Source organism: Crocuta crocuta, unplaced genomic scaffold (genome assembly GCF_008692635.1).
Source record: "Crocuta crocuta isolate KB4526 unplaced genomic scaffold, BGI_CrCroc_1.0 scaffold6, whole genome shotgun sequence".
NCBI lineage: Eukaryota > Metazoa > Chordata > Mammalia > Carnivora > Hyaenidae > Crocuta > Crocuta crocuta.
The window spans coordinates 3,032,402-3,047,669 of NW_027531917.1; the positions used below are offsets into that span (position 1 = coordinate 3,032,402).

Below are 15,268 nucleotides of genomic sequence, written 5' to 3' on the forward strand. Positions count from 1 at the left end.
ATCAGAATTCTCTCTTCTTGGGGGTGGGGGTCGTTTGTGGGGGTGTGTGGGAGGTGGACAGTTCTAATGTAGGCTTTCAACTGACAGGTAGAGGCCCACCCACATTAGGGAGGGCAATCTGCTATACCCAAGTCCACTCATTTAAATGTTAATCTTATCCAAAAAAGCCCTCACAAAAACACTCAGAATAATATTTGATCAACTATCTGGGGACCCTATGGCCCAGTCAAGTTGACACATAACATTAACCATCACAGGTACTAAGTGAACACATTTCTGGGACAACGTCCTCGAAATAGCCAGATCTCACCTTATGGGAACTTAAAAAAAAATAATTTATTTAAATTCAAGTTAAGCAACATACAATATAGTATTGGGGTCAGGAGTAGAACCCAGTGATTCATCTACAGGTACTTTTATATTTACATATTTTTCTTCTATATAAACCTACTTTAAGCATACAAATATACTTCATATACTCTGCTTTTCAAATTTCTAGAACGGGGTTCCTTAATTTCAGTACTACTAATTAATATTTTGGGCCAGATATTTCTTTATTGTGGGGCTGCCCTGTAATATTGTAGAACACTGAGCATTATCTTTGGCTTGTACCTGCCAGTCATAACCCCCCACTACATGCTAGAAGTTTCTCTCCAGCTGTGGCAACCGAACATGTCTCCAGACATTGCAAATGGCCTCTGGGGGACACAAATGCCCCTGGTTGAAACACACAGTTCTGGATTGATATGGATATGACAGTTTGTTAGCAGCTGTTATACTGCAGTATCATCAGACATTTCAGACAGTGATTTTTTAAGCCCTTGCTCTCAGTTCTCTTTAACTGCTATGCAGATAGCTCCCTAGGTATTACATACATTTTCTGTAAATCTGAAATTATTTTAAAATAAAAAGTCAAAAAATAATGAAGACAACTGTAGTTATACTGTTGTCTTTCATACATTTGCAAAGTGCCACAAACACTTCTGACTCTTTCAACCACTACCACAGCCGCCCACTACCACTGGGACCAGGCTTCGGTTTAGAAATCTGTTCCATGAGTACCATCACATGGAATCCTCAACTATCTTCGGAGAGATCATTCTCATTTTGAGGCTGGTGAAGCTGAGGCTCAGAGAGGGAAAGGGCTTGTCTAAGGTTTAGCCAGGTGCTCTTTCTCTTCTCCTGCACAGTAACATCAGAGGCCAATGGGTCGAAAAAAACGCATCCTGCTCAAAAAACATCACACACGAGCTGGTGATACTTTATTACAAAGAGAAGTTGGCAAAGGACAGCTTCACTTTTGTCAAAGAATCTCCATCAAAAATTTCTAGTGATTCATCTGGTGATACAGTTAACATAATAAAACAATAGCTGATATTTACTGAGTGCTTGCAATATTCCAGAGCTATTAAACAAGATGCAAATCCCATAAAAACTGGAATTTTCATTAGGACTCAGACTTAGAAAAGGCCCAGCTTCAAAGATTCTGATTTGCACAGACTGAGGACTCCCATTTCCAGAAGTTCAAAAACCTCCTTTCTTATCTAAAAGAGAGACAAGGGGAAAAATAAAAGGTTAAGATCAAGAAAAGATGGTCTTGGCAAATAAATTCAACCATCTGGATATCCTAGTATTTATGTGGCTGTTATGGCCAGAATCAGGGAGGGCTAAAATCCTAACCTGAGTTTTATTCAGAGTTGAAATATTTACATAAGTAAAGTAAGAGGTACTATATAAAACATCAGTTTCAATAAAGTGCCCTTTTGTTACCACTCAAAATAAATTTCATTAAAAAAAATCTTACACAAACGTGTTTCAAAGTATGTCTTGATAACATACATATTTCAATATAGGATGGCTGATAATAATGACTTCAACATAAAAAAATAACTATGGATAACAGTGTGCTTTTTGACACAATTTTTTCTTCTTATAATTAGAAAACTCATGGTGGATTACTCAGACTTAATATTATAAGTGAAATAATTAAATATGGTCTCATATGCCTAATATCAAATTTGTTAAACTGGTTTCAAAAAAACCAGTCAGTTCAGGGGACAGGGTGTGTGTGTGTGTGTGTGTGTGTGTGTGTGTGTGAGAAACTGGGAAAATTGTCTTTTAACCTGTATTAATATCTGATATAACTCATTGATTAATCAAAATTAGGTTTGGTCATTCTGGGAATATAGTTTTATGTGGGAAATTAATTCATTCAACGCATTTGGAGAATTAATTCCAAATCTCTTTGATAGTTACTGCCATGATTCACTGCTGGTTGGTTGGTGACTGGCAGCCATGTTAATTATTGCACAAACCCTTTTCTCTCCAACAGATACTTCTAAACATCAGGCTGGCTTGAAAAATTAGCTCCATGATACGCAGTAGGTGGTAAATCAATTTTTCACATTTTGATGTTACTGGACTAGTTTCATAAATATATAGTAAGCTAATGCTTATGTGGCTACAAAGGTATTCAACCAGTTTTAATTCACTGAGACATCAAAATAATTTCCCTACCCAAAACCAAAATAGCCCTCTATATTAAGTAAGTGAGTTTTTGGGTATGGGAGATGTGGGTCTGAGGGAAGTTTGTGCTCCCACTCCCTAGTGCATCTGTAAAGATGAAAGACAAACATGACTGTGTCTCTAAAGCAAGGCACACAAAAATGTGCCAAGTCCTCCAGATCTTCCTGTTTCTCAAAAGCACAGTAATAGATGTAGTCCCCAGTGGGGCAGAGGCCATTGGTCATTTAGTGAAGAAACAAAGCTGATTCCTATAAAAGACATGGAAAGGATACAGTTAGATCTATGGGGTGAGATGGACTTTATAACTGGAGTTACTTCAGAGTTAAAAGACAGAAAAAGTTTCAATGGCCAGAACTTGCTGGTTCCCCAGGTCAACGACTTTATTACTGTGTTTGAACTCAAGTTCAAGTTGAAGAAAAAAAGATTAAAGGCAATTGCTGGTTACACGGTACCTCGGGAATGTCCATCATCCTCCTCAACTTCTGATCTCTCCAGTTCCAGTCAAAAACCAGAAACTTTAAGGAGTTCAAATTAAGGCCACCTGAAAGAGGCAGAAAGAGAGTTGCTACAGCAAAACCTTACGACATAAGCTTATCCAAATGACTTTTTAGTCTCCAGGTTGCTTTTTGCCTCATTTACTGTCCTTTCCCCCAGCAACTAATCTCTGCACACTAAGTGCAGCCCCTGGCTGATGGGAAACAAATGCAGAACTCAGAGATTGCTTCCTTTATAATCTTATCACTGATTCTGAGGGAAGCAGAGAAGCTGCTAAGCTCATCAACTGCTCAAGTGCTGGCAAAGAATCAATCCCCAGCCTCCATTTCATGAAGCCCCAGAGAGTGAAGTCTCATTCGTGACAGGAATTTGATAAGATGGATCCTGCAATCTAGGTAGTGGCCTTTCAGAGGAATTGAGTCCAACAGAGTCTGAATGACTCTGAGGAGGTGAAGGGACAGAAGGATGAGGCTAATGTTTGGGGTTTAATTTTAGGCAGAAAAGGAGGTAAATATGAACGGGCTCTATTCAAAGTGTGAGAAGACTAGCAAACCACTTCAGGACTCCCATTTCTACTGTCTTCCTATCTATCTAGAGACAATTATGGAATGTGGGGCTGGCGGGGACTTCAGGTATTGTCTGTTCCTCAGAGGTCTCAGAGGTGGGCACAGTTAGTTTTTCCCACTCCTCATGATCTTCCCACTGTTCCAAGCTGTTTCCTGTTACATGTGGAAACATAACTGAAGGTTTCCTCTGCAGCACTTCTCAACTCTTCTCTGATTATTTCAATATTTCCCCTTCTGTCCAAAAGCCCTTTTCATTCTTCTTATAATTATAATGAGTCATTTAAAATTTTCTCTGAAAAATTAAAAATTATAAATTGAGAAGAACAATGGGTTGGCAGTCTTCCCTTAAAAATAACTTGCTGTTGGTGGGAGAGCAAACAGGTACAGTCTCTCAGGAAGGCACTAGAGCAAACAGAAGCTTAAAATGCTTACTATTTGAAAAAACACTTTTCTTTACATGACATATCACTATAAAAGTATCAGAAACTTAAATATAGTTAATGGGGCACCAGCATAGTTCAGTTGGGAGAGTATGGGACTCTTGATCTTGGGGTTTTAAGTTTGAGCCCCACATTAGATGTAGAGATTACTTAAAAGAAAAATCTTTTTTTTTTTTAAAGAAATAAGCTTAAATATACTTACTTGCAAAGATGATCATTTATAATAGCAAAAATTTAGAAATAATTCAGGTATCCTATCTAATCTAATTACTAAAAAACAATATAACTTGTGGTTAATATCCAAAATCTATAAAGAACTTATGGAAAGCAGTAGCAAAAAACACCAATTAATCCGATTTAAAAATGGACAAAGGAAATGAAGATACTTTTCCAATAAAGACTTTCAAACGGCCAACTGGTACATGAAAAAGTGCTCAACCTCACTAATCATCAATCATATTACCAAACACCCCTACAAGAAACAACAAGTGTTGGCAAAAATGTGGAGAAAAGGGAACTGTTGTATACTGTTGGTGGGAATGTAAATTGATATAGTCACTATGGAAAACAGTATGGAAGAACAGTCAAGAAATTGAAAATGAAACTACCATACGATCCAGCAATTCTACATCTGGGTATATACCCAAAGGAAATGAATTATCTCAAAAAGACATCTGCACCCCTATGTTTATTGCAGCATTATTTACAATGGCCAAGACATGGAAACAACCCTTAGTATTCATCAACAAATGAATGAATAAAGAAAATGTCACACACACACACACACCCTGAGGAATATTATTCAACCATAAAAAGGAAAGAAGTCCTGTCATTTGTGACAATAGGAATGGACCTTGGGAGTATTATGCTAAGTGAAATAAGTCAGACAGAGAAAGAAAAATACTGTATGATATCACTTATACGTAGAATCTAAAAAACCTAACTCATAGATACAGAGAACACATTGGTGGATGCCAAACGTGGGGGTGGAAGATGGTCAAAAGGTAAAAACTTCCAGTTGTAAAGTAAATAAGGTTTTGGGATGTAATGTACAGCACAGTGACTGTAGTTAGTACTGTATTATACATCTGAAAGCTGCTAAGACAGTAGGTCTTAAAAGTTCTCATCACAAGTAGAAAAAATGAAATCTGGCCATGTGTAGCAACATGGATGGACCTTGAGGGGGTTATGCTGAGCGAAATAAGTCAGGCAGAGAAGGACCTCTGGGTAAGAACTGTGCGAGAGGCAGAGTCCATCCCCTGGACCCTCCTGCTGCCCAACCAATCTCTCCCAACCCTGTGTCTCACAGGTAGGCTATGAGTGCCTCTCATCTCTTCCTTCACTTCAGTGCCCTCCTATGTCCACAAGACAAAAATCCAAACTCTTCAGCTTAGTGTTCAAAGTCCTCCCTCCACAATCTGACTTCCTTTCTAGTTGAATCACCAGCTACTAAAGCCCATGAAGTTTCTAACCAAGAAAGTTGTTCTCTTTAATGAAAATAATAACTAGCATTTACTGAGTCCTTAGGGTATGAAATTCTCTACTGGCACTTTATTATCATACCACTCCCAAGAGGAAGATACTATCACTATCCCTGTCATTTGAATACAGAAGAAGATTTAGAGACATTAAGTAACTTGCCAAGGTCACAGAGCTGGTCAGTTGCTGGATCTGGGATTTGACTCTGGAGGTCTGAATCCATGATAGCTCAACACTGTATCTCAGTCATGTGTATCTGGCTGCCCTCTTCTGATTCAGTGATTCTCTTATTCCTGAATGCTTTTCTCACTTTTCCATACTTCAGAAGTCCCATTTTAATCCTCCTTACACTTCAAAGATCAGTTAAAGACCCTTTTCTCTGTAAAGCCTTCAATACAGATTCAACCTCCATAATAATATTTCCACTCCCGTAGGACTTGGAAGTGCTCATTTAGCTCGTGGCATTTAGTGCCTCAAGTTGTCAATCTCATTTTAGGTATATTTACCTCTTCAAGGATCAGGAGCTCTTTGAGAGGGAAAGGCTCTGGAACTAGGAATGCCTAGACTGAGAGACTGTGGGACAGCCACTTAACCCTTCAGAGTTTCAGAGTTTTCTCTTCTATGAAATAAGAATTCTACCGTGCAAGGGTGCCATGAATATTTACTGAGATACATAGGCATGTGTAGCATAGCACCTGTGCAAGTAGGAACTCAAAAAATGTGCTTCTCTTCCCTGTCTTGGGGCTGCCAAGTCTGTCACTTCTTTGTAATTGCACAGACCTTTGTATATAGTGGGTTCACTTAACCCTGGATGATTTTCATCTGGAAAGAAACACTAGTATTTTAAGTTTTTGTTTGCTTCTTGGCAAATGACCATCTCTATATTGAGTTATTAGACTGATGAACATATTACTTTTAGATATAAAAAAAAATCTAGGAATAGCTCCAATTGTAACAGAGTTCTATTAGTATATTAAATAAGTAATTTGGAAGTGAGTATTGAAAAGAAATCTTTAATTGGTCTAGCAGGTAAAACAGGTAATAAGATCATCAGCAGATTAACAGGTTTTAGGCTACTGACTTTGAGAGAGCCAACAAATTATAAAAACCCAGCAGTGGATGTTGTCTGGAATAGTTTCTGGGTAAAGTACTAAAAGAGAAATGAATTTTGGGAGCAATACTCTAGGATATTCTTATTTCATCCATAGTTTCAACATGTTTTATATATAAGCCCTCAACTGAAAGGGGAGTCTTGGGGAAGCAAGATTCAATTAATTAAGAGAGAAATACTCAACTCATCTAGCTCTACAAATTCTAGAGGTTGCAAATTAGTGAGATGAATTGTGGATCCACTAACCTGCTTAAAGCAAGTGGAATTTGAATGTGTGTAGGTGGGCACATGTACTGCAGTTTGCTACAATCCCTGCCATTCCCTACTGCATCATACCTGCTTGCTAGCTTTACCAACACAAGGCTGAGTTTCCAACTCCCCAATCAACACAGAAGTCTGGTTTCATTACATCACAGATATGGTTTACTAAACTCACATGGGGGTAAGGCAAACTTCCAGTACTAATTAGGCATATCAGTGCCTCTTTTCATACCTTGTTTAATGAGTTCTTTAATCCTCCCTGGGGTTCCTACACCCAGGTGCACAACACGCTTCTCCAGCAACTTTACCTGTTCCTGGACCTATTTATTTCAAGACAGGAGAGAGGAAAGAAGAGTTTTTAGAAAGTGAAATCATAGGCCAATTTAGAGCACTTTATCTAAAAGTTAAGGAAGTAAAAAAGCAAATGGGGCTACCCTTGTTTAGGCTCAACTTCCAGGACAATGGGAAGGTTAACATCAAGATAGAAAAGAATTGCCCTACAAATTTTTTAAAAAATATTTCTGAGAGAGCGAGACAGACAGCGTGAGCAGGGGAGGGTCAGAGAGACAGGGAGACACAGAATCCGAAGCAGGCTCCAGGCTCTGAGTCCACTGTCAGCACAAAGCCCGACACGGGGCTCAAACCCACGAACCATGAGATCATGACCTGAGCGGAAGTCGGACGCCCAACCAACTGAGCCACCCAGATGCCCCACGGACTGCCCTATAAAACTGGTAAATCTTCTCAGAATCCAGGGGTCAGATCTCAGCTTCTGTGCAGAAATCTTGGAGCACAGAGGAGCTGTGGCTGTTGTGGGGGCAGGTGGCATGCAGAGGTAGGGAATGCAAAGAACACCAGAATACTTGTTAAATATGTTATAAGGAGGTGCCAAAGAAAATATCAGCTGAGGAGATAAGAAAAAGCTGGGAGTAGCCCTTAAGGATAACTTACATCTCCCATCAGAAGCCACAGGCCCTTGTTTTACCTTTATGTGTTTTGCAAATAATTTCATAACTTTGCTGTCTCCTCTGAATGCTGTCATCGACCTAATTAAAAAAAACCCACAGATTATTGCTTAAGAAAACTTACTCATTGCAGGACACATTGACTACTAAAGTATTATGTCTTGCTTTATTCAAAAGAATACGTGCATTTACGTAACTATGAGTGTATATATATACACAAAAAGATTCTGAGATTTTCAAGTCAGCCCATCTCTGGAAGGAAAGTAAGGCAGTCTTATTCAGGCATGTTACCTGGGTTGGCTTCTAATTCTCATACGCAAGGTTAACTTCAGTTAGGTTTCCTTGATAATTGAAAAATATGGATCTGTCCTTCACTTGTTAATACAGAATGTCTGTATTTCAGGTCCCTGGCAGAGAATTTATCTTTCAACTCTTCAGTATAGTTCTCGTATAAAATTTGGTTGCAAGAAATATCATAGAGCAGTGATCTCAGGCTGTGCTCTGTGAAGCCCAAGGGCATCTACAAAAGTCTGTATGTGGTTGCCATAGTGGATTGCTGGGAATGAGCTGGCAGGGAGAAGAAAGGCTTATGTCTTTCAATCAGAGCAGCCCCACACTTTGTACTTTGCAGAATGAGCCTTTTGGCAAAATTTTACATGCGAAAATGTTTCTGCTCTCAATAGGTATAAAAGTATAAAAGATCTATCTTTTGATTGATGTTTGGTAATAGACCTAACATGGGAATACTGCTCAGAAATATTATTTACCAGTAGGAATATATGAGTTTGCAAGATAGTAAATTATGCTACACATGTTCTGTTGTACTTGATTTTTACTCACACATAAGCCTTCTCCATGGCAAGGTTAACTAGGAAGAGAGTTTAGGGGACATATTTAATGTTAATTCATGGTCCCTAAGAAAACAGATATTCTTAGAAAAGTTAGAATTATTCACCATTAGTCTTTATGAATAGGGCTTGTTGTGCTAGCTCAGAAATCACTTTTTGCAAATCACCTAACCTTGAAGTGTATCATAACATTACAAATGACACAGAAGAACACAGGATTGGTAAGTGAAGTGTGACAACATAGTGCTTTTATGCCCTTCAGAAAGGTATTTATGTACAGTAAAAGCTCAAATCAATGTGACAGTTTGTTTTTAAGAGGTCATCTCCAGGCCAACCTCTTTGCCATTAACATCTGAATCTGAAATGAGTTCTGTGGTGGTATTTTTAAAAAACACTGAAAAGTCAATGTGAACTAGTTATGATTTCAGAACCAGCAAGTACCGCCCCAGAAGCAGGTGGAGTCTTGATCAATTGTGTTTAGAGCAGATATGTCATGAGAAACACTTGTTTTATTGAGAGGGTGTGTGATACAATTTAATGTGTGTGTCTTGCGGGGAAAGGAGAATTGGAAGAACTCAAAAACTATTTTTCTAAATTCATAATCAGATTAGTTCATTTAAAAAAATAGATGCCAAATAGCTACTGAGAGTCTACATTTGCACCTCAATTTATTTTTCTCCAGGACTTGGATTTTCCTTTTTTTGTCTCCTGTCAAAGCCTGGTACAGAGCCTTGCCCTGGAAGAGGGCTAGTCCCAGTAAACCCACTTAACTCTGACGGCTCTTCTCTGAAAGCTCAATGTTACCGCCAATCCAGTGGAAGGAAGCCTTTTGTTTTTTCTACAAAAACTATAGTAAATGAAAAGGTATGTGAAAGCACTTAGTAAAACACTGACATCTTTAAAATAAAATGTTTATATTTAAATTTTCAGTCCTTTTGAAATTTATCTTGGTATGAGAGGTGAGATATGGACCCAACTTTACTTTTCCAGATGGCTACCCAGTTGTTCCAACACCATTTATTAAATAATCCATCTTTCTTCACTGATGTGTCACCTTTGCCATATCCTACATTTTCATATGCATACGGGCCTGTTGATGAACTTCCAATTCTATTCCACTGGTCTGATTTATCATGCATATGCCAGTTCCATACTGTTTTGATTAGTGAGACTCCTTAATATATACCCATTGGTAATCTGATAGATACTATAGACATAGTATCCTCTCACTAATATTCTTTTTCAGAATTTCTCCAGCTCTTTTTAATTCTGTATTTTCTCCTTATCAACTTAGAACTATAGCTTATGTTTAAACTTTGAACTTTAGCTTATCTGGTTAAAAAACTATTCTATTGGAGTTTCATTGGAAATCTGTGAAATTCATACATTATTCTATGTAAAACAGACATCTTTACATCAACTCTTCCTATTCAACAATATAGTATACTTTTTTGTCTGTTCAAGATCTTCTGGGTGGCTTGTGTAATATTTTCTTTGTATAGATTTTGGTAAGCTTATTCTCTGGCATTCTATTTTTTTCTTGTTGTAATTTTTTATTTTTATTAAACATTTTTTTGATATTTACTTATTTTTGAGAGACAAAGAGACAGAACATGAGCAGGGGAGGGGCAGAGAGAGCAGGAGACACAGTACCCAAAGCAGGCTCCAAGCTGCCAACACAGCCCAACACGGGGCTTGAACTTGTGAACTGTCAGATCATGACCTGACCTGAAGCTGGACGCTTAACTGACTGAGCCACTCAGGTACCCCTCTTATTATTTAAAATTAGGTCTTTTTCCGCCTTATTTCTTCCAACTGGTTATTGCTTATACTATTTCCTTGCTTTGACTCTTGCCCTCTACAATGTGTATTCTCTACAAAGCAGCCAAAGTGAGCTTTTAGAATGATTATTCAGATCATGTAACTCCTCTGCTCAAAATGTTTCGATAACATTGCATTCCAGAGCCTTTTGTGCTTCCTGTCTACTCTGTTTGGAATGTTGTTCTTCCACATTTGCTCAGCTTTCCCCTCCACTTTGTTCACATCTCTGCTCAAATGTCATTCTCCTTAGAAAAGCTTCCTGTGACAAAATTTTTAAAAGTAGCTCCTCATCCCTGCCTATCCCTTTGCTATGCTTTATTTTGTCTTACTTAACACTACTTGACATTATGAAGTATATTTATTTGTTCACTGTTACATCTCCAGCATACAGAACATATCAGCTTGACACGTATCATTTATTCAGAAAACATTTATGAGATGAATGAGTGAAGCATCCAACCTAATAAGCTCCAGGGCCCGGAGGGCAGAGCTGCAGATGATCAGCATCAGGACTGATTTCTTCTCATTATGGTTTTTCCGAAGTTTTACCCACTTAGGGCAGACTGAAAAAAGACCATAAGAAAAATATTACTCTAAATACAACAAAATAGGACCCCCAAAGTTGCATATTCTCCAATTATTCTTTGTTAGTATTTAATTAAGGTAAAATATAATGAGTATTGTGTAGATTCTGTTAACTGGTTATTCTAGATACTAGATTAAAATGAAAAATCATTAACTTATAACACAAAGCACATAATATGCCAAGTTAGCTAAATATGACTAGCGAAATGTTAAATGTTAAATATTTATATCTAAACTATTTCATTGTCAGCCACAAATAGATGACTACCTAATATGAATAATCTAGCTTATTACTAGCTACACACAATACATGTTGAAAAGATAAAATGTGATTGTGCAATAGCCATGATCTGAGTTCTGAGCATGTGAACAGAATTTCACAATTTCACAGCTAGAACAAAGATCACCTGTCCAACTTCCTTATCTTTCAGATAACAAAATTAAGTCCCAAAGGAATACTCTGTGACTTGTCCCAGGCCAAACAGCAAATTAGTGAGGGGTCTGGAACTAGAACATCAAGTATTCTCTGGATTCCTAGACCAATACCAATAAGATATTATAAACCAAAAATGAGACTAAAACCCAAATTCTCAAAGCCAGAGCAAAATAAGAATAAACTTAAATAAACAAAAATTAATACCAAGATGGACCTTAAGAGAAACTTTTATTTCAAATCTATTTGAGGTAGAAAGTTTTGCTTTTAAAGGCAGTTTTAGAAGTTTTTAAAGAGATGGATCTTGGGCACCTAGGTGGTTCAGTCATTAAGCATCTGACTTTGGCTCAGATCATGATCAGATCAGATCAGATCATGGTTCATGAGTTTGAGTCCCATATTAGGTAAGCTCAAGCCCCACTTCAGGTAAAACATGAACCCTGCTTCAGGTGGGCGCTGCTTCTCTCTCCTTCTCTCTCTGCCACTCACAGGATTCTCTCTCTCTCTCTCTCTCTTCTTCCCACTCATGCCTTCTCTCTCTCTCTTAAAATAAAAGAGAGAGAGAGAGAGAGAGAGAGAGGTGGATCTTATGTTTTAATGAAATAATAATAACTTGGTGAATAACTTAGAAGAAAATCATAGTTTACTTACTTTCTTTAAGGTATGATGAAAGACTATGAGTCAAATCATTGGCCTTGAGGAAACAGGAGTCTAGAATATGATAGACATGCTTTGTAGAGGATTTTGCCAAAACATATATGATCAAAATAGATTAAATGAATATGGTTGAACATTATACAACATTAGTGAATGGGGGCTCATTATATATTTTAAAGTGTTGTCCAGCATTTAAAACAATAGCAGCAACAAGAACAAGTAAACTTTAAACTGTCCATAATTTCTTAGAGTACTGAAATAGAAGCTTGTTTTATCATTCAATGGACTAATGAAGTATGTTTACTTTTCAAATCTATGGAATAAGCAATATACAAAGGTAAAGGGGAAATAGCTAACACATCTATGTAGAGATGCTCAAACTCACTAGTCATCATAGAAATTCATATTAGTGCAATGAGGAGATAATACTTTACACACACATTAGAATGTGATTTATTAGATGTATAAAACCAAGTATTGTCAAGAATGTAGGGTAATAAAACTCTTGTGAAATGTAGGTGGAAGTATAAACTGGTAATAGCTATTCTGGAAAGTACTAAAATTAAGTTGTATAACACCCTATGACCCCATGATGGAAAGAAATTCTTATGCAGTCTATAAAGAGACATACACAAGTATATTTCTCCTAGCATTATTTGTGATAGTGGGGAGCATGAAGCAACCTAGGTGTCCATATCTAAGAAAATGGATGACCAATATGTAGTAGATAGAATCACTGGAATACTATGTAGTACTTAGAAGCAATGAACTTGGTGTACATAAAGCCATATGGGCATATCTCAAAAAAAGTGCTCAGTGAGAGAAGAGACAAAATGAGAAGTTCAGCATATCATTTAGATAAATTGTAAAATGAACACACATACATTGACATGACATTTTATAAGCATATATACATATTTAAAAACATATTAACACATTAGACTGAATGCTATGGGGAATGTAAAAAGGAGTGTGTATTAGGGAAGAGTGGGAATAATGCATCAAAATACAACACAACACAAGATCACAGTAAAAGACAATGTAACACTTAAATAAAATATAGGGGCCTTGCTCAACCAAGGACTATCATAGTCTAGCAATAAGGTAGCATTATTAACTCTGTACCTGAGATGTATAAATAAAAAAGCAACATCATGTTTCTCATTCTAATTCATTTTAGAGGAAAAAGTTTTCTATAAACACAGAAGAGTGCTAGGGAGTAAACTACTACTAAATTAAATGACATTTATATTGTGACCTGGCATATATAACTCACATTATGTCACTAACTTCAAAGATATTGCTTCCTATACAACTGTAGAGACTTTGATGGTCTTTAAAACTGTAATTTTCCAAGCCTGGATATGATCAGACTCACCCAAAGAGCTTTATAAAAGAAATAGTTTCCTGGGATGGACTCCTTTTGTTAGTAAGTCAGAATTCCTTGGGGGTGGGCCTGGGAATTTGCTTCTTAAGTTCTTGGGTGATTTCAGTTGCTGTTAGCCTACAGGGGTTTAGCACTGATCTAAACCACACTGCAGCCCTCAGGAGGTCAGCTGAGTTAACTCCAAGAGATTCCTGCCTCGAAACTAATTAAGGCCCATGTGTATGACATTAACAACATACAGTGAACAATATTAATTGAAAAGACATGTTCCTGCCCTACAGAAACAAATAACTTCAAATCAAAACCAAGCTAGACACTCAGCAAACAAACAGAACAATCCTTCATTATCTATATCCACCTTATATTTATTCCCTGACTGGAGCCTGTTCCAAATAACCCACGGTGTGTCCCCTCCTCTTACCTATCATGGACTTCCTCCCTGTCCTTGGTCTCATAAATAAGTGTAGCAACTGGGATCTTTTCTCCTGAACCTTCTTACAATGCCTTATTCACTGTGTCTCAGAATGGCCTAATTTCCTAACTGAAAATGAGAACCCGTTCTTTTTGTCTATAAAAGTATTTTTAGCATTTTCCTTCCTTCCTAAACCGAGCCATGGCCACACATTCTTCCTTAACTACACGACTGAACTGTAATATAGCAATAATATAATGCAAACTCACTATGGAACTCCAATGGCTCTTAAAGATTTCTTTTGCCCTCTGCCTCCCTACAATACTAGAAAATTAAGATTTATGATGCTCCGTAAGTATGGAGAGTAGCAGCGATCCCACTATGTCACAAATATCCTTCTAAAGTTGAAGGCATATGCTAACAAAGAACTATAAGGAAAAAGCAACCATTGAGTCAAACTTCAGTTAAGCTTGGAAAGGAGGCTTTATTCTAACACTTGGTACCTGCGAAGGAGCAGTCAGGACACAGCTCTTCTCAAAAGAACTATGCCCAGACAGGAGTGGTTTCTAACTGCTGGTGGAGCCGTCTGGGTTTTGTGAATCTAAAACTCCAGATCTCCCTCATGTGGAAATGTACTCCTTAAATTCCCTAAAGGGTATTCCTTTTGGAAAAGAGCCAGGGGACACTCCTGTTTCTAAATTCAATGTGCATTTTGTTTTTAAAAGCACATCACAAAGGAATTATAAAAATTCAGGGCACGGGAAGGTTTTCCAGCTTAAGCCTCTAGAAAGCATAAAGTAGTAATGGAAAAGGGAAATCAAGCTATCTCTGACTTTTTCCAATAGCAAGAATTAGATGTCCCTGGTAATCTATAAATAGCTCATCTGAAACAGTGGTGACCAAATCTTATGTGGTTTGATTTTTGTAACATCTCTTTTCTTTAATATCTCCTAGAAGAGTTCCAGGATGTTATCAGAATTTCTAAATTAATTAAAATTAGTTGTTTCAAGAATTCTGCAATATCTTTAACTGAATTATAAATATTCTAAGGCAGTAGATCTCAAACAATAGTAGGCTTAAGAATCAGCCTGGGTGAGGTGTCAGCATTGCTAAAAATGCAGAATTTTATCCCTATCCTTAGATAGTTTGCTTGAAAGACTGGCCTGGGACCAAAACGCTACCATAAAAACAAAACTATAACTAGAAATATGTAATAAGAACAACAACAAAACTAAAAGCTTTAAAACTTATTAAAGCTAAAGTTCTTATCTATAAGAGTAAG

General features: G+C 37.3%; 1 protein-coding gene across 5 annotated transcripts in view; it reads right to left on the bottom strand.

Moving 5' to 3' along the window:
• Nucleotides 1–1,240: 1,240 nt before the first annotated feature.
• CMSS1 (cms1 ribosomal small subunit homolog) overlaps nucleotides 1,241–15,268 on the bottom strand; it is a 386,003-nt gene continuing 371,975 nt past the window's right edge. For all 5 annotated transcript variants that reach the window (XM_077774840.1, XM_077774839.1, XM_077774844.1 and 2 more), the window contains 6 exons: nucleotides 12,182–12,241; nucleotides 10,973–11,075; nucleotides 7,864–7,924; nucleotides 7,111–7,198; nucleotides 2,979–3,067; nucleotides 1,241–1,544 (listed from right to left, as the gene is read on the bottom strand). In XM_077774840.1, coding sequence (XP_077630966.1) covers nucleotides 1,461–1,544; nucleotides 2,979–3,067; nucleotides 7,111–7,198; nucleotides 7,864–7,924; nucleotides 10,973–11,075; nucleotides 12,182–12,241 — 485 coding nt within the window. In that variant the 3' untranslated portion in view covers nucleotides 1,241–1,460. The remainder of the gene's footprint in view (nucleotides 1,545–2,978; nucleotides 3,068–7,110; nucleotides 7,199–7,863; nucleotides 7,925–10,972; nucleotides 11,076–12,181; nucleotides 12,242–15,268) is intronic.